We start from the raw sequence: 25,303 nt of genomic DNA on the forward strand, positions 1-25,303 counted from the left end.
GGCATCTTTGACACTTCAACATCGAATGGCTCGTTGGTGAATCAGTCCCCTCCTGACGGGCTGTGAACACCTAGAGAGCATTAGATTCATTCTCTTTGCCCCACGATCGGTTGGCATGATGGCTGGCAGAGTGTGGGAGACCACTGAGGGTTCGTGCTCTGGAGTCACAGAGAATGAGCCTCCGTATCTCAGTTTGCCTACTTAGAAAATGATGGCAAGCAGGCAAAGTCAACAAAGTAGGGCTAGCACAGCGCCCACAGTACCAGGCATACAGTCCTCAACAAATAGAAACCATTATTATTATTTGTACAAAGTGGTTGTTTAGCCAATTGCCCCATTTTAAATGGCTTCCCTACTAAATTATCAACTTCCAAATCGGAGGGCAGCTCTGTGGCCCAACAAACAGCTTTGGAAACTGGGTGTATATCCTAATGTGTTACTGACTAACCGTGTAGATTTGAACTACCTGGTCTCTCTGAATCCCAGTTTGATATGTACACGAAGATAATTACATTAAGATAATTAGATAATTACATATTTACGTCCTACATTTGCTGAGAATATTAATGCATGAAGAGTACTGAGCAGGGTAACCAGTCTTATTTTTCAGGATACCTTCTAGTAACACAGCACATGGCATGAAGGAGGGTCCCCAAATAATTGATTTAATGAATTAACTTTGGAATAGCATCTCACATGCAAAGAATGCTTCTCAAACCATAACGTGCATACAAATCACCTGGGGGGAGGTCTTACTAAAAATGCAGATTCTTCCCACAGCAGGTCTCCTAGAAACCGATAATTGTCGTTGGCTTTGGGAAGGGAACTTGAAGGCAAAAGGTAACAGGGAGATTCTGTGTATCTTTCCGTATTTTTAAAATCTAACCATATGAATGTATTCTATTTGATGCTTAATTTTTTTTAACTGAAGCTATTTTAGGGAACTAAATTCTCTACAGAGAAGAATTGAGCAAAACAGACCAATGCATGTAAAAATTCCGTCATGAGCATGTGTCAGCAGCCTGAAGTGTGCACAGAGTTTTGTTAGGTACTATAAAGTATTATTAACCTTAATTACATAAGCCCAACGGAAGTGATTTCTCAACAACAGAAAAAAAAACATCTAGTGGCAGAACAAGACTATAAATTGGGTCTTGAACAGTTTGAATCCTCAATGAACTTGGATCTTCAACTCAGGAACAAATTAGAAGGTGCATGGCCCATGGACTAAGGGATTAAAGGGTGGGAGTTTGAAGCACATCTCACAGCTCATTCTTGAATGATTTCACCATTGAAACCATCACTGAGTCAGTCTCTGAGGTCACTTCTAGACCAAGGAAGACTATGAGAGAGAATAATTCCCTGAGCCTGCCCAGCCCCGCTGGGTCTGCAGGGCCTCTTGTCAGTAAGGAGACGAGGCTGTGACCAGGATGGAGTTTACCAGGCCATGCTAGGAAACCCCAGGCTGAACATCACCTGCGTGTCGGTGCTTGCTAGGAAGGCCAAGTGGTGATGAAATCTGGTAAATTTCTAGGGGATGCATCAGAATATTTAGGCACAAAATGGTCCAAATAAGCAATTGGCTTGTACAACCTACCACTTACTGCACATTTTCCCATTAGTTTTCCCTAAACCTTTCTGTTTTAAGATAGGTAAGTCTGGGAAAGGTCACTTACTTCCTTCGATTTCTGATCCCGGAGACGATGAGCAGGACAATACCAACCACTACCACACCCATCACGACCCCAAAAACAATCAGCCATATGGTGACAGGTGGCTGGTAAGGGGGTGACAGAGTTGGCTGAATACCCAGAAACTCCAGGCTGTTGTCATCCAGGCGGAAAGCATCATTGATACGGCTCCGGGACATCCTATTCCCAAAAGCAAAACACTTAGGCAAAACAAAATTGTAATTGTTTACTTCTTATATCATTTTTCCTGAAAGGATTTGATAGGCTTACCCTAAGAATGTACACCTAGAAGAGTGATGAAATCAAAGCAGATAACCGGCTCCAACGACAGATAAGAGATCTGACAATCATGCACCTTTCCTATTTTGCAGCCTAGATTAGGTCTGGCAACAGCTTCCTTGGGTTGTGAGTGTGGAAACGTGCAACTGGCTGGCATTTGTTGATTTGTGACTGCTGTGTTGTAAAAGCAAAGTCAGCATATTTGGCGAGAATTTCCCTTCTGTCAGAATATGTCTACGACGACTTTATATCAAATAATGGAAAAGGACAATTGGGCGCATCTCTTCTACAAATCAGTCGGGTCCTATACCCAAGTCTCGACTGTTGTGTTTTCCAAATTAAAGGTGTTGACCTTTGGAGGCAGGGGAGGAACACAGGAAAGGGGCCTTCGCCAATTTCTCCAGCACTGGGATGGGATATGGCTAAGTTTTATAGAGCAAAAAAGGATGAAGAATTATTTTAAAAACCAAAACTAGTGAACTTGAGAATATTCTGGATTGAAAACCAAAGTGTCTGGCAGCCCGTCCTCCTACCCTTGGGTGCAGTGCAGGTCAGGAGGTGAGAGGGAGAGCGGTCAAAGCAGAATGAGCCATGTAACCCCAGGCAACCTCAGCCTGAAAGTGTCTCAAGTCATTCTGGAAATAGGAAATTTGAGCTCCCCTACAGCTCACAAGGAAGTCTGGGCTCTCAGGATGACCTCAGCTGGCACTTTTCCCCAAGACAGAAACAAGTCATTCGGAGGCAGGCCGTGAAGTCTCTGGGTGTGGTTGGGCCGTACACCCCAGCTAGGCCAGATTTTCCAGGCACACTCTGCCCAGCAGGTCTTGGAGTTGCTTCCAAAGATGAGCAGCAGCTCAAGGGGGCCACCTAGCGAGCTCCCCCACAGAAGTAGGTACCTTAGCCTTTTTTTTAGTGACACAGATGAGGCACATGGGGCATATCGTTCCTTCTAGACGCTCAGCGCCCATAGCAAATCCATCTCCTAGTGTGGAGGCTAACCGATGCCTAAGGAATCTTATTCTTGCCTACCTTCTTTCAGACTCGGCCTACTTAAATGATTCCTTCATCCAAGTCCCTATAGCAAGTGATGGCAATATGTGTCCGTGTCCCTTCTGCACTTCACCATGTTCCATGCATGCAGGCCGGACTTTCTTCAGCCATTACCTGCAGCCTTTGCCCGAGAGCATTCTCAGGCCACAATGTGCTGCCCGGCCTGCAGGCCAGAAATGCTGGGGAGTCATGTCACCTGTAAGCAGTTCTCTCAACCAATGACCGGGGAAAGGTGGTAAATAAATACCCCAGCGCTGGGGGGACGATTCAGGTGTACACTCTGCTCGGTCTCCCAGAACTCCCCGGCAGAATGGAGCTCGAGCTGCCCACAGTGGCCACTTGCTCAATAACATGTCATTTATTCTTTTCCTTCCATGCTCTGTCACCTGTGCACACTTCTTTCTCAGAGCTTCTGGAGGTCACCTCCCAAATAAACTAGTTACACGCAAATGCTGCTGAAGGGCCCCCATCAAGAGAAGTCCCTAGCTGTGCGATCCTTCTGGAATTAACCCCCAAGATTTGAAGCTCGACATGAGTCAGAGCAGCGCCTGGCACACAGTAAGAGCACACTAACCCACTCGCCATCGTTGTGCTCACACTTGTTAGCCCCTCGCCCTCAGGTAGTTTGTCAGCAAGTAAAGTCACCTGATGGCCTCTTCGACTTCACTTCTAGGAATGACGTCAGACACATTTTTCGATGCAGTGACAAAGAAGTTGAAGGAGATCCTTGGTTTCAAATTGCTCACCCACACGTTATCCTCCCTGCGGAGAAACAAAAGAAACATCTTCCCTTGTGGCCCAGAGGACACAATACAGACAATGGGGGCTTCTCCTGCCGGTGAACACTGCCCAAAGCACATGAACTCCATGACATAAGTTGTGACGACACAGTCTAGGCACTATTCTGACACTGTCCCTGAGCTGAATTTTCTTTCAATGATAGAAAACGTTCAAGCTGAAAAGCGGCAGGTGAGCCAGTCCGGACGGACGGGCAACCTGGGCCTGTGATAGACACCGTGGTGAACAGCGATGGCTCAGCACCGTGAACGGAGGCGGTGCGTCCGTGTCCTCTGGCCTGCTCCACGCAGCAAAACCTCTCCCACTACACGAACCGCTGGGGGGAACGACTGGGCTTTATAGTACAGCATGACAAGACTGTGCCCCCCCCCCACCGGCTGCCACGGTGATCCCGGCAAAGCCTAAGGCAGATCTTGTGGCTCTGAGCCCTTCTCACTCAGAAAAAAGCCAAAGTCCTTGGAATGGCCTATGAGGCCCACGCTAAGTTTCTTCTCCCTTTCCCTGTGCCCGCTCCTGCCCTGGCCACGCCTTCGACTGGTCTTCTATTAGCTCACTGCCCCAGCACCACTGGCCTCCTTGCTATTCCTTCAACAGATGAGGATATTCGTTCCTCAGAATCTTTCCACCCGCTATTTTCACCATTGTCTGCATCGCAGGTGCTCTCTTTGCCGTAGGTGTTCGCTCAAATACTAATGAGTCCTTTTCTGACCATTGCAGGCAAAGCTGAACTCTAGACACACACACACCAGCACTCCCTAGCCCCTGGTGTGTTGTAGTTTTCTCCCTGGAGCTTGTCACTGTCTAAGTGTGCTATATTTCACCTACATGTTTTGCTGATTGTTTAACACACACAGAAAACATAAGCGTTAGAATCCAAGTTCAATGAAAGTAGAGATGTCCACCTTTCTTTCAGTGCTGAGGGTGGAAGGACCGTTTGGTGAACGGAAAGGGAAAGGAAAGGTGGAGAGAGCAAGGGAGGGGAGGAGGAAAGAGAACAGTGCACTTGCGATCTATAAGTCAAGTAAGTCACAATCATCCCTGAATAGAGTGGCCCAAATTCCAGGACATCGGAGAAGTTGCAAAGTTGTTAGTTATTAATTTTACTTGAATGAAGGTTTAAGCATAATATCATCTCAGACCCAAGAGAAAGACAAGTACTAGAGTAACTTGAGAGCACAGCAAATCAACTCACACAAAAGGAATCGTCTGGTTTTTGACTTTGGAAAAATATTCTCTCATGGCGTATGCAACAGATGACCGGAACAAGTACATTTCATTGTCATTCCATTCATACTGCAAATTCAAAAGAAAAACACTGCTCAGTAGGGATCATAGGATACATTCAAAACTTGACATTCCAGAAGCATTATTTTTAAGATTTTTTTAATGTTTATTTATTTTTGAGAGACAGAACGTGAGTGGGGGAGGAGAAGAGAGAGAGGGAGACACAGAATCCAAAGCAGGCTCCATCCAGGCTCTGAGCTGTCAGCACAGAGCCCGATGCGGGGCTCAAACTCACGAACCGCGAGATCATGAACCGAGCCAAGTCGGACGCTTAACCGACTAAGCCACCCAGGCACCCCCAAAAGCATTATTTTTAAATTTTCTACCACTCCAGAGAATCTTACTATTCATTAAGCCAGTGACCTCGAACTTGTGTGTGCACCGGCACCACCTGGAAGGCTTGTGAAACCACTGAAAACTACTTAAACCACCGAATAGTGGGCCCTGCCCTCTGGGTTTCTACTTCAGAAAGTCCGGGAGGAGACCCACGAATTTGCATCTCTAACAAGCTCCCAGGTTCTGCTAATGTTGCTGGTCTGGTGCCTGCGTGCTTCAAGGACTACGTTCATGGATCCTTTTACTTCAGTTTGATAGAAGCTGAAATAAACATCCTGAGGGCAGGTTTATAGATGGGAGTCATGAGAGTTGTGGGCTTTGATAAATATCCATGTATTGTACACCTGAAACTAATATAACACTGTATGTTAATTATACCTGAAATAAAAAATAAATTTGGGGCGCCTGGATGACACAGTCGGTTAAGCGTCTGACTCTTAACTTCAGCTCAGGTCATGATCACGTGGTTCGTGGGTCCAGCCCCAACCCGTGCTCTACGCTAACAGCTGCCGAGCCCGCTTGGGATTCTCTCTCCCTCCCTCTCTCTCTGCCCCTCCCCTCCTCGTGCTCTCTCTAAATAAACTTAAAAATTTTTTTAAAGTTTTTTTAAAGAAATAAAAAAATAAATTTAAAAGAGAAAAAATATTGGGCACCTGGGTGGCTCAGTCGGTTAAGCGTCCAAATCTTGATTTTGGCTCAGGTCATGATCCCAGGGTTCGTGGGATCAAACCCTGTGTTGGGCTCTGTGAAGCATGGAGTCTGCTTGGGATTCTCTCTCTCTCTCTCTCTCTCTCTCTCTCTCTCTCTCTCTCTCTCTCTCTTCTTCCCTCCCTCTCTCAAAATAAATAAACACTTTAAGAAAGGAAAAAGAAAAAATGCCCACATATTGCCGAAAAATATGCAGAGCTTTTACTATTTTTATAGTAAGTTCTCGGATATGCACAAGTATAAAAGAAAAAGAAACTTGAAATTTAAAGGAAAAAAATTACTCTTGCACACAAGGTAATTTGTTCTTGTTTTTCACTGCCAAACAAAGAGCTGGTGTATTTACATAGCCCGCGAAAATTTGCTGAGAAAAAGAAAAAAAAAAAAAAAAGCATTCACTCTTTCCTCCAGTAGCTGGCAGTAGAGATCAATGAATGGCACAAATTTTGCCTCTTTTCCTTCCCTTTTAGAAAAAAACAATGACAACTTTCACAAAAGAACTGTTACATTAACTTCAGCTTCATACCACTCAGGTAGAAAAGCTGCTTTAATAGTAATGATAATGTGGGGCGCCTGGGTGGTTCGGTCGGTTAAACGTCTGACTTCAGCTCAGGTCATGATCTCACGGTCTGTGAGTTCGAGCCCCGCATCAGGCTCTGTGCTGACGGCTCAGGGCCTGGAGCCTGCCTCAGATTGTGTGTCTCCCTCTCTCTCTGCTCCTCCCCTGCTCTCACTGTGTGTGTCTCTCCCGCAAACATAAATAGCCATTAAAAGAAAGTAATGATGATGTTATCAACATTATTATAGCGGTACAGAATAATTAATATTCTGGTTACTATTGCCATATTAAAAAAAAAATCAAAGGCTGAGTTCTCAATGCCAAGGATCCAGTTGGACTTGTCCTTGCAACCACTTGAACTGGGCTGATATTCCGGCTCTGATATGCAGGTGTGCTCAAGTGTGGGGCTGGGTTCATCAAAGCAGCCTGGTTCTCAGTGAACCGGCCTCACAACGTCACACCATCAACCCCTCTGAAGACCATTTACCAATCCCTCACTGCATGGAAAGAGAACATGGGGACAAACGCCAAGAAGATACGGTAACTGAAAAGGATCCTGATTTCCTGGATCCTTTCAAGTTATTAGGGCACCTGGGTGTCTCAGTCGGTTAAGCATCTGACTTCGGCTTAGGTCATGATCTTGTGGTTTGTGAGCTCGAGCCCCACTTTGGGTGAGCTGGAGCCCTGCTTCAGGTGAGCCCCACTTCTCTCCCTCTGCCCCCCCTGCCCCTTGCTCAATTACACCCTCTTTCTCTCAAAAATTTTTTTAAAAAACCAAACATATTAAAAAGATAAGTAATTAAAATGTATTAGGCCAAGGAAGAGCTACTAAAAAGATGACAGAGAAATAATCCCATTGATAGTCAACAATGGCTAAGGAATAGGAATTTGAACATTTAAAGTTTGGGAACTGGTGCACCTCTATTTTGATTCTTTCTTAAAGATTGATTTTTTACTCCTGTGTTATTTGTATTTAGATGTCTTATTTATCCATGAAAATTACCCTGCAACTACTGGGGAGCCTTGCGCAGTATTTAATTTGTCAGGCAAAGTAAGCGGGGTAGAAATGCAATCTCTATGAGATATGTCCAATGCAAGTCACAGTTTTCTACAGCGCCCTGGACTGCTCCATCCAGCAGTCCCCGGCCATCCCCTCCTCCTGCACGGCCTCCCGTGCTCCCCATCCGCCTGGGACTACCCTCTCCTCTCCTTTTTCCCAGTCAAAGCCACCGCTTCCTCAGACTGGCTCTGAGACAGGTGCTCAGCCGACCAAGAGCCGCTGAAAGGAATTTGCGTGCAGGCATAAGTAATTTGGCTTTCCGTCAAACATCTCGCTTGTCCCCAAATGCAGCTCTACATCACTTGTTCTCAACTTTGGCTGTAATTAGAATCACGTCGGGGGCTTTTAAGATGCTTGATGTCCACCCCTTGATGCTACGCCCCAGAACCATTAAGTCAGAGTCTCTGGGAGTGGGACTCGAGCTTTAATATTTTTTGAATATCCTGTATGACTCCAGTGTGCAGCCGGGTTTGAGAAACTGTGTTATAAATCAGAGTGTCCCAGTCTTATGTATACAAACCATGTGGGGGCTTGTGAAAATGCAGATTTGGATTAAGAAGGTCCAAGGTTTGAGCCTAAGATTCTGCATTTTTAAAAAATGTTTATTTACTTATTTTGAGAGAGAAAGAGAGTGCACGCATGAGCAGGGGAGTGGCAGAGGGAGAGGAGAGGGAGACAGAGACAGAGTGCGGGAGCAGGGAGGGGCAGAGAGAGAGAACCCCAAGGAGTCTCCACACTGTCAGCACAGGGCCTGACCTGTGAGATCATGACCTGAACTGAAATCAAGAGTCAGACGCTTGGGGCGCCTGGGTGGCGCAGTCGGTTAAGCGTCCGACTTCAGCCAGGTCACGATCTCGCGGTCCGGGAGTTCGAGCCCCGCGTCAGGCTCTGGGCTGATGGCTCAGAGCCTGGAGCCTGCTTCCGATTCTGTGTCTCCCTCTCTCTCTGCCCCTCCCCCATTCATGCTCTCTCTCTCTCTGTCCCAAAAGTAAATAAAAGTTGAAAAAAAAAAATTAAAAAAAAAAAAAAAAGAGTCGGACGCTTAACCAACTGAGCCACCCAGGTGCCCCAGATTCTGCATTATTAACAAGCTTCCAGAATATGGATGATTAACTAAAACAGAACAAAGCAAAACTATGTACACTACTTCTAAAAACAATCTCTTAAAATATAACCTTGTCCTCTTCCTCAAATACAAGTAATGGTGATAAGAGTGAATTAAGAGGGTGGACATTTGATATTTAAGATTGGATGTTTTCTCATTGATCTTCATAACACCTTGAAAATAACCAGGAAAAAGTAGACATGATCAATCCAATAAGGACTGTGTTACTAAAACAACAACAAAAACAAAAAACAACACCGAGAGCCGAAATCCAGAAACTGGAGCTTATAGTTTTTAAGAGAAACATGTGGCCTGTCTTCTTTTAGACCACAGGGAAGGGGCTTATTGGCCCCATTTAAAGGAGTGCGTTAAGAAGTAATGGACACACTGTCCAGAATACTCACTGCTTCGTCTCCAAGAGCTGATTTTAGGCTTATCCTCACTTTAATGCTTTGGTCAGCATCTGATTAAAGCGAAATCATAGACAGTTGGTTACAGATGACAGACTGACCACGTGCATTTATTTCCTTCCCCTCCTAAGATTCCACTAAAGTGACAGTAAGGGAATTTTTTTAACAGGTGTAAATACACTTTTGGAAAATGAGAAGTCATGGAGGAGTGTTACGTGCTTTCTCAAGGGTCAGGAAGCCAGGGCCTAATGTGTACGCAGAGGCAGTACAGAGCCACAAAGTCCCAGAGAATCCCGGAGAGGCTCAGGGGTGGGAACAAGAGATCAGACTGAAAACAAGGGTAATGGAAGCGGAGGCACGGTTAAAGCCACGTTGGGGCACAGCAGATCGTCCCATCCCATGTGCTCTTGCTTAGAAAGTCACTTGGAAGCTCTTGCTGCAGCCCAACAAGAGGAGATCCAAGAAAGAAGACATGGAATCCAGGAAGCAGTGGATTCAACCCACGAAAGCAGCGAAAAGACGGATGACTTGGGGTGAAACCGTGGTCCCGACTGAGAGAGAAGAACGTAGGACTCTGAGAGGAGAGTCTTGAGGGAACCAATGGGACTGAACAGAACAGGCATGTTGGACTCCCTGGAAAAGAGAAATGCAACGTTGATAGCAAATTAGACATGAAGCAAATAAGGCGGTAGAACCTCCAGGACAAACAAAAAGTCACCTAAGACAGGATTTAAAATAGAGTATTACTTGGTTCTTCGGGCATTATGATACAAATACTGAGAGTTTCTTGTAAAACCATTATTAAAACTTTTACTGGGAAAATGAGGAAGGGGGGGTGAAGAGCAGGCAGAAGGGCACATCTAAAACTGACCAGTGAAGAAATAATATAAACAAAAGGTTCAGAAATATGAAAGTAACTGCCAGAAAGAAGAGATAATAACATTAAAATTGATTTAAAAAATATTTGCCTTTTAAGAGCAGGATTCAACTGCAGTGGGTTGGGGACAGTCATACTCTTTTATTTTAAATATGGGGCTAATGAAGCAGACTTGAAAGAGAAAGAGAGAGAAGTAACTTTCCAGTGGAAAAACTATTCCCAAGACCTAGCCCATCTTGCTGCTGCAGGATTTTTTACAATACCCAGGATCATTGTCTCGCCGCTTCGAAGAATGAACAGTGGACACAAAATGAGCAGGAGGCAAAATTTATTAGAATATAAGATCAGAAAGGAAGAATAGTATAAAAAAGACAAAGAGAGAAAATGTGTGTGTGTGTGTGTGTGTAGTTTTCATCATGCCACATACATAGTAGGTGCTCAACAAATGTGTTTCCTCCCCAATAAAATGGCAGCTGCCACCACAGCACGGTCAGAAGCAGGGTCTACACACAGGGAAGACATACTCAGCTGTGTTGTAGCCCCATGAGATGGGCCACAGGAGACTAGGGGAAGCAGAAAGGGAGTCATTTGCAATGCATCAACTCGGTGTACTCACATGGACGCCAGTCAGTGTTCCATCCCACAAAAGAATTCCTGTTCTGCTCTTTCAGCCAGGTAAACAAGGGCTCAAAGTACTTGAGCAGTGGTGTTACATTCATATTCTTTTCTCCTACAACATGTTCCAATGCTAAGGTCCAGGGCTTTGATTTTCCAAGGGTCAGCATTTGGCTACATGAAAAAAGAAGAGGGTGGGCTCAGGGATTTTAGAGAGATTTCAGATGTACACATATTTACACTATGATCTATCATTTCTCCTCTTTGGCTTGGCCAAGTTTGCTCCTGGCTGGTAAGAAAATAAGGTGGGTTAACGGATGTATTCATCCTTCGATGTCTTTCCTTCCAATTAATACAAAGGGGGCTCTGGAGGTATGATGTGGAGAGAGGAGGTAGACTGTCCAACCATCACAGGGCCTAGGTTCCTGTGTGACCATAAAAGAAACATTTAATTTGTGGATGATGACATTTTGAGGCCAAACATTTTCTTTTTAGAACAAGGAAATCAAATTCAAACATAGGCATGAAAGTGAGTAATATTGGGGAGCATTTTGCAGTATTTCTTACAGCAGCTTCTTCCCGGCTTCACTGGAATTTGAGATATCACATTTGTGCAGGGGACCTTCATGTTTAGCTATTCGACAAAGGGCTTCTTGAAACTGGAATTGATAAATGGTCCTTGTGTAGTATCTGTAAAGTAGACAAAGACACAAGAGAGCAGTCCTGTGTTTAGTCCCTTCGCTAGATTCATAGATCAGGGCATATATTGAAATTCTGAGGCTCTATTAACCAAAGAGATACTGGTCCAACCTCTTTCTCCAGAAAGACTCAAATATGAACCCTACAGACTCATCATAACCTACCTGTATTTAGGTATCAGCTGATTTAAAAGGCAGTATTATTTTGTTAAATGTCAGCTCACATTTGTATCATGTTTTACATATTGATGGCCCTTTCATATAAATAATGCCAAGCAATCCTTATGGCAAGTCAATAATATTATTTCACCTTCCAAATGAAGAAACTGACGTTCAGCAAATTCAAGATCTGGGGCTTATAGGTGAAGAACATAGGTTTTTAGACTTCACATTAAAAATACTCTATTGCAATCACCCTGAACACTGCCAGCAACAAGAAGACAAACAAAGATAATTTCATTTCCCCCAAGGATACTATAAATTCCTTCATGGTGGAGAAAAGATCTCACACAAGTTTTATTGGACCCAATAAATCATATTGCATTAAATTGAATTGAAATTGATGATCTGTTTTGAGGTTCTAGGGGGAAGGTAGGTAGAAAGAGTCATACTTCAGAGGTCCCTGTTTCTTTGCCATTAGCACAGCTGTCCACAAACCCTGGAAGTTAAACAGTCAGAAGAAAACTGTCATTTACCTGATGAATGAGTAATCATTAGCAACATGGAACAGAGATGCAGGGTCACAGTATGTTTCATCATGAGGCACAGGCTCCACCACCCCGACTATCTCTCGCCTTTGGGGTAAAAAACAGATAGATTAGCTGTGGGTCACTCATCACGAGAAGGTACAGTTGGATGCAGTCAGTGTGATTTCAGCAGCCAGTAGTATTTATACTGGAATTGGTTGCCGGGTGAAACGGAAACAGTCTAAAAAATTACAGAATAAAGCCCTTATGTGGTTATTTCTTCCTTTTTTTAAATCCATCCATCCAGGGTATACCACTGGAAAAGATCTGCATCTTCAAAACACCAATTTAGTAAAGTGCATTGCATGGCCAAAAATGTACAGCGAAAGTCTTAATAATCCCTCTTTGGCACCACATTTTATGTGTCCTTGGGAAACAGAATTTTGTAAAATTGACATCTTAGTTATTCTTCAAGGCTAGCTCGAACGCCCCCTCTTCTTCTAGCTCGAACGCCTGCTCCTGATCGCACCCACCTGCCAGCACAGTGAACCCCCTCCAGCTCCCTTAGCCTTCTCTAGCTGTGCTCCTTCGACATTTCGCTCTCTGTTTTATCATTATTCACATACAGCTCCTTCTTGCCCTAGAGACTTGAGCTCCTAGAGTGCGGGGCTGTCTCAGTTATCTATTCTGGCTCCAGTGTCAAACACGGTGCCTAATGCTAAGGAAAAAGTGCGTGTATATTTGTTGAATTAGTGGAGTAATTAGTGCATAATGAAGGAGTTTAAGGTTCTGGTTCCATTTATCTTTCAAAATAAACCTTTAAGAGGGATCAAAAGCAATTCAATCAGGAAAAAGGTAGGGAAACCATGTGTTTGGCATTATTTAATCTTAATACATTTGTCCTTTCTGATTGTGGGATGATTACAGACACAATTTCGGTAACACCCAGATGCTAGAAACAGTTATTATCACTGCTGCCTCCTTTCCTCCCAAGTAGGATTTATGTTCACAGAGAATCTTGGCAGAAGAGTGCCACTGACTGAAGCTTACGGGTATGGGACTGAGTGTTATATAGGTAGATCTTCACCACAAGAAGGAAAAATAAGCGGGCATCTGGATGGCTCAGTTGGTAGAGCATCTGACTCTTGATCTTGGAGTCATGAGTTTGAGCCCCACATTGGGAGTAGAGATTGCTTTAAAATATTGTTTTAAAGACAAATAAAACAAAGCAAAATGATGGACAGGAGTCTGACTAATAGAGACTGGGGAGAAGACTCTTTCCCTTCCTTCCTTCTTCCTTGCTTGCTTCCTTCCTTCCTTCCCTCCTTGACATCTGTCCTCTTTTGTAATTCTTTCATCCCAAACCCATTAGCTCATACCCGTGTGTCCCAGGCACTGTGCAAGGGACTTGGGCTACAGTGATGAAGAATGTAGTGCTAAAACTATTGAAAAGGGACCACTATCTGTTGCCCAAAAGTGCCAGGCTCTTGCTGCCCTGGAATTCTCTCTGTTCCTTCCACATACACCTGGTTAACTCTTGCCTCCTTTTCAAAGTTCAACTTGGATGCCTCTCCCCATCTGACCCACCAGATTGGCCTCTGGATCTTGCCTTGGATGCTCATGGATCCCCCTACACCCATGTTGCCATGGTTTCATTTTCCACATCCCTCTATAGAGTAAAAAAAATTTCTTTGAAGTCAAGGAGAACATGTGAAATGATCAGCATTGGATCTCCAGTGCTTTGCCTAAAATAGCACAATTTAATGGGTGACCCAGCACTTAAGAAGATACAGCATGAGAAGTTGTGTCACCTGATCCTGCTTGGGGGAGGGCAGAGCCAAGGAAATGTTATCTGAGGAGAAAGCACCCAAATGGGGACTTAAAAAATAAAAAGGAGGGGCTCCTGGGTGGCTCAGTTGGTTGAACGTCCAATTTTGGCTCAGGTATTAATCTCACATTTTGTGAGTTTGAGCCCCTCCTCGGGCTGGCTGCTGTCAGTGCAGAGCCCACTTCGGATCCTCTGTCCCCCTGCCCCTCTCTCTGCCCCTCCCCACTCACTTGCGCTCTCTCTCTCAAAAATAATAAACATTTAAAAATAAAAAATAAAAAGGAGGCAGTATGTGTGTGTGTGTGTGTGTGTGTGTGTGTATACAGACCAGTCAAATGCTTTTAGATAAGTGGCAAACTCATGAGAAACCATCTTACGATTCCATATTCATTGACTTACTTCATCTCCCACCACTTTTGCATCCACTGCTCCTTGGGAATTTCACCCTTAAAGACCATCCACCTCCACTTTTCTAACATATAAGTAAATGGTAGCGTTCCAACAATTGTAAGTGCTTGTTTGAGTAGGAAGTTTATTTCTGTTTCTGAAAGTAAAATGGAAAAGGATAAATATTAACATGAGGACGACAGTGGTGTTTTGTGTTAATTTCCCAGTCTCAAGATATTATTCCTCAAGATATACTTACAGTAAGGATGATGTGAGAAATATTGACAGTGGACATGATAATATGTATATATTCACTTTCTTTTTTTAATGTTTAGTTTTGACAGAGAGAGAGAGAGAGTGCAAGTGGGGGAGAGGCAGAGAGAGAGAGGGAGACACAGAATACGAAGCAGGCTGTAGGCTCTGAGCTGTCAGCACAGAGCCCAATACAAGGCTCAAACCCATAAACTGTGAGATCATGACCTGAGCCAAAGTCAGACGCTTAACTGACTGAGCCACCCAGGGGCCCCTACATTCATTTTCTCAGCTAAGGGACTTGGAAGAGGGTGAAGACTTGGACAGAACAGGTAAGAAGAATCCGCAAGCAACCTGTAATCCTCATTTTTCCATTAGTGTCAATTGCCTTCCTTAAATACCTCTTATCAGAGCTAAGTAGGGCTATTTCATCTACTGTCATCTAAGCTCCATGAAGGCAGTGACTGTTAATGTCTCATTCAAGACTGTATCCCTAGCCTAATGTCTCCTACATGATACCCTCTCTGAGTCTTTGTTAAATAAACAAATATTAAACAGATGTGGCCAAAAGCCAGTAAACCAGGGGAGAAAAAAGCAAACAAAAAAGAACCTCCCTAGAAGAAACTATCCACTCGATAATCAGAAGTACAGTACACATTAAATGCACTGACATCTTCTTTACCTCAGTTCAAAATGCTTTAACAAATTATGTGATCTCATTTATCCTTTATTCAGTGATATAAAAAAAGCAGTAGAGCTCGTCCCTAGTGTACAAATGAAGCTCAGTGAAATGCAAGCAGGGGGATAGTATCTACTTGGCACACCACTGTATCTCTAGTGTTGAGAAAAATGCCTTGTACATGGTATACTCAGTAAATATTTTTGGAAGAAGAAAGGAGGTGAGAAAAAGGGAAGGATGGAGGGAGAAAAGTAATGAAGGAATTTATTTAACATCATTCACAGATCAGGGGCAGAGCCAAAGGAAGGAAGAGTTTTTCAAGCCAGTGGCTTAACTATCTAGTACAAATCTTAGTGATTCAGTTGTCTTCGCCTGCTGTCAGAGAATATTTTAAAAATGATAAAAACAAATAATTGTCTGTTAATTGACTTACTAATTCTATTTTAAAATTAGGCAACAGGTGTGGTTGCTGTGAACTTCCTCCCCTCATGGGAGGATGCTGCTACTTGTCTATTACCCACTGGGTCGGTGCTTACAGTAATTTTTTCAGACACGATGATGGCTTTACACTGACCGCCCAAGCCCTCATGAGATCACCAAAGTCTGGAGCCAGAAACCAAGGCACAGCGAATTGCCCCCACAAGGATGGAGCCCAGGACCTTGACCTCATTGACCAAACGTTCCAGCCAGTGGAGCTGATGTTGTGAACCAAATAGCTAACATGAGGGCAGAGAAATCTACAGAAGAGAATGTATTTGGCTCTAAGTATCCTCCTTTTACGAGGAAGGATCGAAAGCCCTGGCATCTTTACTGGAGAATCTGGATCTCACGAACATTCGTCATGTGCCATCAAGTCCCACCCATCCATAGAGAAACAGGCTGCCTTGGGCAAAGATGTCAAAGGATAGCGTGGATCTGAGAGGATGTTACAGGGACAGATTCATGCTCAGCTAGAGAAACAAAACTTTTCAGTCCCCCCAATCTCGATATGCCACCACCTGTTCTCTAAGAGCTCTCAAATTTCAGGTCACACTCTGTTTTGTAGAGTATTATGGGAAAAGCTTTAGATTAGGGCTCTGGTTCTGGTTCTGCTATATTGCTTTTTGACCTTGGGCTAGTTACTTTCCCTCTCTTGTCTTCAGTTTGCTGCCTCTGCGAAATGGTTTTCAGAATGTTCCAGCTCTCACATTTTGAGTATTTACCTAGAAGCAGAGGGATCTAGTCAGAACTCTGACACTAATAAGTTGTGTGACCTTGGCTAAGCCATTTCAGTTCTGTGGGCCTGTTTTAGCATCTTTTTTCCCCCTGTTAGATGCTTCTCAGAGTCCCAAGACCATTTATTCAGTTACCTACCTTATGCCATTCTCAAAGATCTAAAACCACAAGTTGGCTTATTGTGACATACACTTTAAAAAATGTTTTTACCAGTAGCAATTCCCAGTTACCCATATATGTCATATACTTCATGTGGCAAAAACTAAATATATGTCACATACGATAATAAATACCTTTGCCTACATCAGACAAAGGAATCCCCGAAACAAGCCATGAAAAGACTGTCCATACCACTGTCTTCAGAAAAACCAGGTGACAGAAGACCAATGGTTTTCAGATGGTTGGGTGTAGCCGCAGAAAGTGACATGATCTCCCCGACAGCTTCATGGAACCCCTCATTAGCTCCATTTCTTAGCAGGAAGGGTTGCACGGCATATGCCATGTCATACTGGATGTGTCCCATCTCGTGATGGGCTGTCAGGAAGTCATCCATCGTCACCTTTGTGCACATCTTGATCCTGCACAAAAATGGGCAAGATTAAAATGAATCTCAATTAATTTAATTTAATCAGCACAGTAGAGCAGTAGAGGATTTGGGTAGCATGGTTCATCCTTCCAAGGTTTGTTCACCAATGAGTCTTGAGGACCTACCTCTGGTGTCCTAGAAACTGAACAAGGTGTTTAATATAAAGTCATGAGCAGGCCTGAATCCTGTTGCTCACAGACTAATAGAAAGATAAGCGGAGACCTCTGGTACAAAAACTCTCAGGCAAATACTCTAAGCAAGGCATAGCCTTGGGCATAGCAATAAGTGAATGCAAGAATGGTCTCTTAGAAGCACCAAGAAGGTCATAACTGAGGATGCAGTGAGCAACCTGGACCTTGATTAACATGCAGAAGTTTGCCAGGTAGACAAACGGCAGGGAGGGACAAGAGGTTGATACTCCTGGAAGTGCTCAGTGAGAAAGCCTTGAGAAAAGAGCGTAGCATTCAGGGCACCGCAAGCAGTTTGGTAGAGCCAAGATAGAGAAAGAGTAGGAGAAGGGGCTGGAAACTGATAACTGGGAGTTATTAGCACATAAGACAGGGCATAATGGAATGGCCCATGAAGCAGGTATAGAACGGCAAGGAAAGAGGGCCAAAAATCAAGCCCTAGGAGGTCCCTGTGCGTACAGAGCAGAGAGAGGAAGCTGATTCAGAGAAGACAGAGCGGGGAGTCCCCTTCCGGATGACAGTGCAGAAGCCAACGTAGAACAGCATTTCAAACACAACCTGTAGACATTGCCTATGGCTGCAGCGGCCCAGTGAAATCAGGACTGCATCTGGCAATTAGGTAGTGGTCCTGCCCAACTCGGCAAGAGCAGTCTCATTCGGGGGATGCAGGGGGGCATGCTTCCGTAGGTTCCCAAATTAATTTTCTTACCACTCTGACCATGTCAGCCTCCTGATAAATACCCTTTAAGTCCCCCCCACTGGTCAAGAATAAACCCAAACTCCTTAATACAGCCCACTGTGACCTGCTTTTCTAACCCGGTTTTTCCTCTATTCTCTTGTGAAACAACGGTGAGAATAGCTGCTATATACCTAACGTCTTCAGTACCTAAGAGCGTGTGCTGGGAAACGCGCATATACTCGGGCATTTTTAAGCCTCACTCTAGTCCTGGAGTCAGTAAACCGGTTTGATAAATAAGGCTTTACTGGAACACAGCCACTGCCGTTTGTTTATGTGTTATCTGTGGCTGCTTTGATGCCACAAGGGCAGAACCAAGTAGTCGCAACAGAGACCTGCAGAGCCTACACTATTTACCGTGTGACCCTTTATGGAAAAGCCTTGCCAAACCTGAGTCTGGGGGATGCTGCTGGGGCCTCCCGGACCAGCTCAACCAGGCAGACCCACCCATCTCCCATTTTGCCTGAGTCATATCTGTGAAAAGCCAGCAGCTGCTTCCTCCTGCGCTGCCTTTGGCTGAACGAGAGGTGCCTCAGCCAGGAGACGAGGTCTTCCCACGCTCTGGAGTCCTCAGCCAGTGACTGACTAATGTGGGGGTACAAAAGGCCAGTCCTCTTTTCTCAACGAGTGACCAACCATGGTACAAATCAGGGTGCGGAGAGCCCCGTGGGATCAGGCTGAGGCCAAGGGTCCAGCAGAGACCACATCCTTACTTAACTCTTTCCCCCTCCCCCCTGCTTCCCTCACTCCCCTTTGCCTCATGGCTGTCCTTTGGTGAAGTGCCCGGACAAGAACCTTCATCTCAAGCTGGGGAACCCAGCCTAAGACACTCGCCAACCTGCTACCTGGGCGTTACCATTCCACTTTATAGATAAGGAGACTGAAACCCAAGAAGGTTGAATGCCTTGCCCAAGGCCGCCTCGTCACTAAGTGACACAGCTCGGATTCGAGTGCCCGTGCTCCAATGGCACATTCTGCCACATCACCCAGAGCCTTCTTCACATGGCCTTCTTCACTCTAGCCTAACTTGCCGCCTCCAGTACACAGTGGCAGGCCCTGCGTCTCTGCATTTTGATGCTGCTTTTCTCCCAGCCCAGTGTCCTCCCAGCTCTGTCTGTCCAAAGCCTTCTCATCTTCAAACCTAATCCACATGTCCCCCCACCCCCCAAGCCCTGTCTGAGCCTACCACACATTCCAGGTGTGGTCAGTGCTCATCCAATTCCCCAGAGAGTGTTCTCTGCGGTTCTCCTATAACACGTACCACTTTCTCTCTTTTATCCCGGCGTATTGATTCATCTGTCCTGTCTCACTCACAAGAGGGAAACGTGGAGGGGAGGAATAATGCCTGATTCACACGTCCATCTTCCGTAAATCTTGGCACTGAATCTTTCTAACGGGGACACCACCATACTCACGACCATGCAACTCTAACAGGTGCATATTATTTCAAGTGAGGCAAACTGTCTAAAGCTCAAGTTAGGGCCTGCTAACAATCCCCTTTTCCTTGGAAAAGTCCAGATGTGTTCTCATGGACTTCTGAGCCCTCATTTAAGGAGAGTTCACACATCTCTTCTGTGCTCAGACAAGCAGAGAAGAAATCCAGAATCGTCGTCATCCCTGCCTCCACCGTCTCCCAGTTTAGTATCAGCTGTGTACAGATCGTCCTCACTACCTGAAGTCACCCTTCCCTAGGTCCCAAGCTGTGGGGTGGCAGACCACTTTCCGGCTGTTGCCTGGCTCGGTTAGCATGGAGTTTTCCCAGAATCCTTGAGTCATGTTGGGAAGGCCAACAGACACAAAGAATTTCTCAGCTTCCTTGAATATCCTCCTTGCATCCCAGCTCTGGAAAGGAAAAAAAAAGAAAAAAAGAACAGCATTTAATTCTAGCATTAAAATAACAGCATTCTTTCTTTTGGCTATGTACACAGGCATAACCTTTCTGGAAGGCAATTCGGCAACATGTATGGACATGTCAAGCTTTCAAAGTGTTTATACCCTGTCTCAGTAATCCTGTCTCTAGGAAACTAACCTAGGAAATTATCAGAAATTAGGTCAAAGAATGACATTTAAAATGGGTTTTTTGTTTATTGTTTTTTAAGGTTGAAATATGTATGACACATAACATTGTATAAATTTAAGGTATACAACATGGAAAATGATTTTTAATAAAGAAAAAGGTGGAAACCACCACCAGAATGGTTGAATAAATAATGATGTCTTCGTGGGATGGAAAACCTAAATAAATTCAATTTATAAAGAATTTTTACTGATTTTTTTATAAGTTAATCTTAGGTGAAAAAGTAGAATATATAAACCACTGATCTAAAGTGATATTAATGTGAAAATACAAATATTAAATTTAAATACAAATATTATATATTATGCGTGATATTTTTTGTCTTTATTCTTTATATTCCAAGCATAAACAAACAACAATGACCTTCTCTTTGCTAAGAAATCTATTCAACTAAAGCCAACAATCATTGAGCTCCTTCAAGGAGTGAGGGCCTGGTGTTGGGCTCAGTGGAGGACACAAACAGGTGCACACGGAGTCATGGACTTTTGGAACCAAAAAGGCCTGCATGCGACCAAGTAGCCAATAAGTAGCCGGGCCTTGCTGCACAGCTTGTATGGGAATCTGAACTTTCAGAATGTTCTGGAAATGGAGAGGGGCAACAGTAAGCGTCTGCCATCCAGTAAACTCTTCTGGGAACTGACCAGGACTTCTTTGGAGATAAGGCCCATATCAGGCAAACAAAGTTTGTGTAACTGGCGGATAATTCCTGAATCGCTTTTGGTGACACAGAAAACTTCCTCTGATCTCAAAGACCAGTCAAGTCTGGTTTTTCTCTTCTATCAGCCTTGGGGATTTGAAACAGGATGTGACACTACGGATGTTTTTCACTATTGACCTTTAAAGGCAATATTGGTATTACCAGGTACGGCATTCTTAAGCAGAATGGATGTACGAATACCAAAACAGTGTAGACTAGTAAGCACAGTTAGCGTCTGTTAAATGAACAATGAGAGAATGGAAAATGGAACTGGAAATATTAGGAGTTCTGAGTTCAAGCCTTAGTTGCCACTGATTGTCTTTGTGACTTTGAGCCAGTCATTTCCCCAGGCCTCAGTTTCCTCACCTGCAACATGGATCTATCAAAATACCTGTCCTGATAGTCTCATAGGTTTGTTGTAAAGATGACCTTAGGAGAGATGGTGGGTGTACAAACCCCGTAGATGGGCTAAAGAGCTACATAAAGATGAGCCTGTGCTGTTGTTCAACTGCAAAACGGACCTAGCACAGCTGCAGGAGATTGGAGGCCTTGCCGCTTCGCATTCTTACTTTGTCGTGGCTTTTTCGCAGGATCGTGTTGTGTATGTGAAAATGTTTGCCACACGGTTGCTTACAGATTTGAAACTGTTTACAAAGGAAAATCCGGCAATGTGTAAATAGTAAAGGAAATTATGGTGCAACTCTCTGAAGAAATTTTAGATAGCCAATGGGAGTATGATCATAAATTCTTTCCCCAAAAGGTAGACTATTGGCTGAATAAAGAAAAATATCATTATAATATGACTTCACCAATGGCAGGAAACACAGAGAACTTAAACAATTCTGCCAAGATGGTAACAAAAAAGTAATTTAAAAATTATTTTAAAGACTCTTGTAATATTTCTAACAATGATTTTTTTTAAATTTTTTTTCAACGTTTATTTATTTTTGGGACAGAGAGAGACAGAGCATGAACGGGGGAGGGGAAGAGAGAGAGGGAGACACAGAATCGGAAACAGGCTCCAGGCTCCGAGCCATCAGCCCAGAGCCTGATGCGGGGCTCGAACTCACGGACCGCGAGATCGTGACCTGGCTGAAGCCGGACGCTTAACCAACTGCGCCACCCAGGCGCCCCAATAATGATTTTTTAAATATGCAAAAATCTTCTCATGATACCATTTTTTTCTATTCGTGGAGATTACGGACTGATTACTTAGCAGTGACTAACTCTAGAAAGAGTAATGCCAACCAGTTGATAATTCCACATCTTACTGCTTAATGGAAAACCCAGGTCATCTCCATTTTTAATACCTCTCAGCAAGATCAATACCGTATTTATCATTCAAGGTATTTGACGTCACTGGCACTGTAAATTACTTTTCCATGAAGCTACATAAGAAATACATTTAAGTTAGCTTAAAATTTTTTTATTTACATGATTTCACATGCAAAAGACAAGAAGAGAAAAATGGCAGAAAAAGAAATGAAGTTGAGGATTTAGATTTGGTTTTTAAGGCCTCTTCTTCCTACCTGGTTCACCATTGCATCAGTAACATCTATGTTTGGTTTCTGTCCAAAGGGGACTGTCAAAGGGTACAGATTTGTCCAAAATCGACCCCACATATCGCCTATTTTTTTAAAAAAAAGTTTCGTTAATACATAGCAAAGACAGCAGAAATATAGACCTGATTTTACACAGTGCATAACTTAGGATTGGCAAACAGGCCATATAGTATTCTAGATTTCATCTAGTTTCTCTTCATTTACCTCTTTTTCCGTACTCCCATTTAAAATTTTCAACACTCCCTTCTTTTTTCTATCTCCTCTAAAAGGATAAAATGACAGGAAATTATCCCTATTTCTCCCATTTCAAATTACAATTCAAGGGCACAATGTATTAAATGTATGGAACATCAAAGCTACTATAGATTAGAAAAAGATAATATCCACCATCTATGGGACAAAATATTGCAAATTAAACCACTAGTAATTCCTAATATTGGACTCAAGAGAGGTCATGTAGGATCATCATTCAGGAAACTCTACTAACTAGTAACAAAGTTAGTAACAAAGTTACTAACTAGTTACAAACTAGTAACAAGTAACAAACTAGTAACAAACTAGTAACTAGTAACTAGTAACTAACTAGTAACAAAGTTAGATAACAACCTTTATCACTATACTACAGTAATACATTTAATTGGGTAATTTTTCAAACACCACAAACAAATGTTAAATTGGATCCCAAGGCCAGAGACCCTAAAAGGCAAGATGGATCTAGAAAAAAATCAATCTAAGGGCACCTGGGTGGCTCAGTCAGTTGAGCATCTGACTTTGGCTCAGGTCGTAATCTTGCAGTTCATGGGTAGTAGTGCAAAGCCTGCTTCAGATCCTCTGTCCCTCTCTCTCTTTGCCTCTCTCTCTCTCTCTCTCCCTCAAAAGTAAATAAACATTAAAAAAAAAAAAAAGAAAAAGTCAATCTAACAGCAAGACCAGAATGCTGGCAACAAAGTAATGGGGCAATATAACAACATGAAGAATATTTCAATGAACTCAAGTTTTAAGCAATAAAATTCAGTAGAAATAAATGCAAGGTTCAATGCTTAAATCTTAAAGGAAAATGTATCCACTATAAAAATATGTAATATGTGACTTCAGGCTGAGACATAATCAACATGTAAAAGACCAAAAGAGACCCAACAAACAGTATAACATGGCTTCCAAAACACAAATGTGATCTCAAGATAAATAAACAGAATTATAGTGTCTAGAACAAAGGAAGTCATGATACCATATTTACTCAATACTGGCCAAACCTCATCTGGAGTAATTGTTCAGTTCTGAGCATGATATTTAAAGAGAGATATCAACAAAGGACAGCTTATCCCAGAGAGAACAATTAGAAAATTGAGTTTTAAAGAATGGCTAAAAATCTCTATAGGATATTTAACTGGAAAGAAGCAGATGATGGTAACAATAATATCACTAAAATATATTGATTACATACTCTTGTGCCAGGTACTATGCTGTGCCTTTTATGATGGTTGTTTAAAATATCCAGAAGGCCATCTTGCAGAAGAAGAATGGACACATTCTGGATAACCTCATACCATGGAATTAGATGTAATGAATGGAAAACATTAGAGGGGTGTTGATTCAGTCCCACATAAGGCAGAACTTGCTTATAATTGGTGCCACATATCACTAGATTAGTCTACCTTGGAAAGAAGAGTCACATCACACTAGATAGGTTTAGGCAGAAACTGAATTACTGAAGGATGCCTGCCAAAGACATTGTAGAGAGCATTTATATATTGCCTTAGAATAAAAAGTCTCCAAGGGTCCTTTGTCCATATTCTCTCCTGCTAAGAGAGAGCTTTAAAGGCCGTTGAGAAGAATTAGCTAGCAGAAACTTAGCTTGGTAGGAATGCTATGTATCCATGACATGATACAAATACTTTCAAATATTTTCAAGCACAAATATTTTATTTGGCCTTGGCTTCTAGGGAGTGGTAGAGGGGAAGGAAGGATGGCTACTCTATGGAAGGGAATTAGGAGGTTCAATAAAAGGCCCAAGGTCTTTCATGGTCTATGAAACCTCTGTGGCAGGATAGAAAGTTCTTGGAAGATTGAGTCTCTTCCTAAGTTAGGCATCTTTCTTCATGGCAAAGACTTCATTCATAACCCATATGATTCCAAACCACGTACTTTGCAGCAAAAGTAATTGGTGCAGTTTAGAATAAACTTACGAAGCTTTCACTCAAGCTATACCTTAATTTCCAAAAGCCTTTCTTTCACCCCTGGCCAACCACAGCCTACCAAGCTTCTTTCCTCTGACAACATAATACTAAAATCTCAAATTCCACCTCAAGAGCTTAGCCAATCAACTTAAATTGAAAAACTTATTTTCCCCATTTCCACTCTCATTTGAACTTGGAATTCTCTCTCTAGTTATGTTAAATAATCCCTTTATCCTTTGAATCATGGCCAACATAATATTCGTTCATGTGTAAAATAAAGTGATGCAATAAAGAAAAATTTATGTTATATAATTATGTTGAATAAAGTGCCGTCAAAATGTGATTTCTACAATGTTACTAACTTCATTCGCAACATTTCCCAAAAGTTTTATGTTGGGCCTCATTCCAAAAAACAACTTTAGTGGTGGAAATAACAAAGAACAAAGTACACAAAGAGTTCCTGGAGTTTCTTACCAAGCAAATGGGCAGGGAGGCATCCAGTTGGGCTGATACGGGAAGGGTAGGTATCCATCAACTTTGCCCTCACGTAAGCATGAAGATGTTGGTACAGTGGCTTAATCTGAAAAGCCCAGGAAGAAAGTTTAAGACCAAGAGTAGCCTTTTCCAATTTCCAATCCCTACCACTAAAAACAGGAATCTCTTCAGACATATCTTCCCAGATATGGATGATGACTAACTTCACTGCATAAAGCAACAAACACATCTGGAGGAATACAGGTCCCAAAATGAAAGCAGATGCAAAGAA

At 43.1% G+C, this 25,303-nt stretch overlaps 1 protein-coding gene across 4 annotated transcripts in view; it reads right to left on the reverse strand.

Annotated features, from left to right (window-relative positions):
- Positions 1–25,303, reverse strand: part of ACE2 (angiotensin converting enzyme 2) — a 40,970-nt gene that overhangs the window by 1,022 nt on the left and 14,645 nt on the right. For all 4 annotated transcript variants that reach the window (XM_043569675.1, XM_043569673.1, XM_043569674.1 and 1 more), the window contains 12 exons: positions 25,012–25,117; positions 22,328–22,425; positions 19,697–19,866; positions 16,866–17,092; positions 14,381–14,525; positions 12,163–12,261; positions 11,337–11,459; positions 10,771–10,943; positions 9,272–9,330; positions 5,011–5,111; positions 3,666–3,782; positions 1,677–1,871 (listed from right to left, as the gene is read on the reverse strand). In XM_043569675.1, coding sequence (XP_043425610.1) covers positions 1,677–1,871; positions 3,666–3,782; positions 5,011–5,111; positions 9,272–9,330; positions 10,771–10,943; positions 11,337–11,459; positions 12,163–12,261; positions 14,381–14,525; positions 16,866–17,092; positions 19,697–19,866; positions 22,328–22,425; positions 25,012–25,117 — 1,613 coding nt within the window. The remainder of the gene's footprint in view (positions 1–1,676; positions 1,872–3,665; positions 3,783–5,010; positions 5,112–9,271; positions 9,331–10,770; positions 10,944–11,336; positions 11,460–12,162; positions 12,262–14,380; positions 14,526–16,865; positions 17,093–19,696; positions 19,867–22,327; positions 22,426–25,011; positions 25,118–25,303) is intronic.

The sequence above is a fragment of the Prionailurus bengalensis genome, chromosome X (assembly GCF_016509475.1).
Source record: "Prionailurus bengalensis isolate Pbe53 chromosome X, Fcat_Pben_1.1_paternal_pri, whole genome shotgun sequence".
NCBI lineage: Eukaryota > Metazoa > Chordata > Mammalia > Carnivora > Felidae > Prionailurus > Prionailurus bengalensis.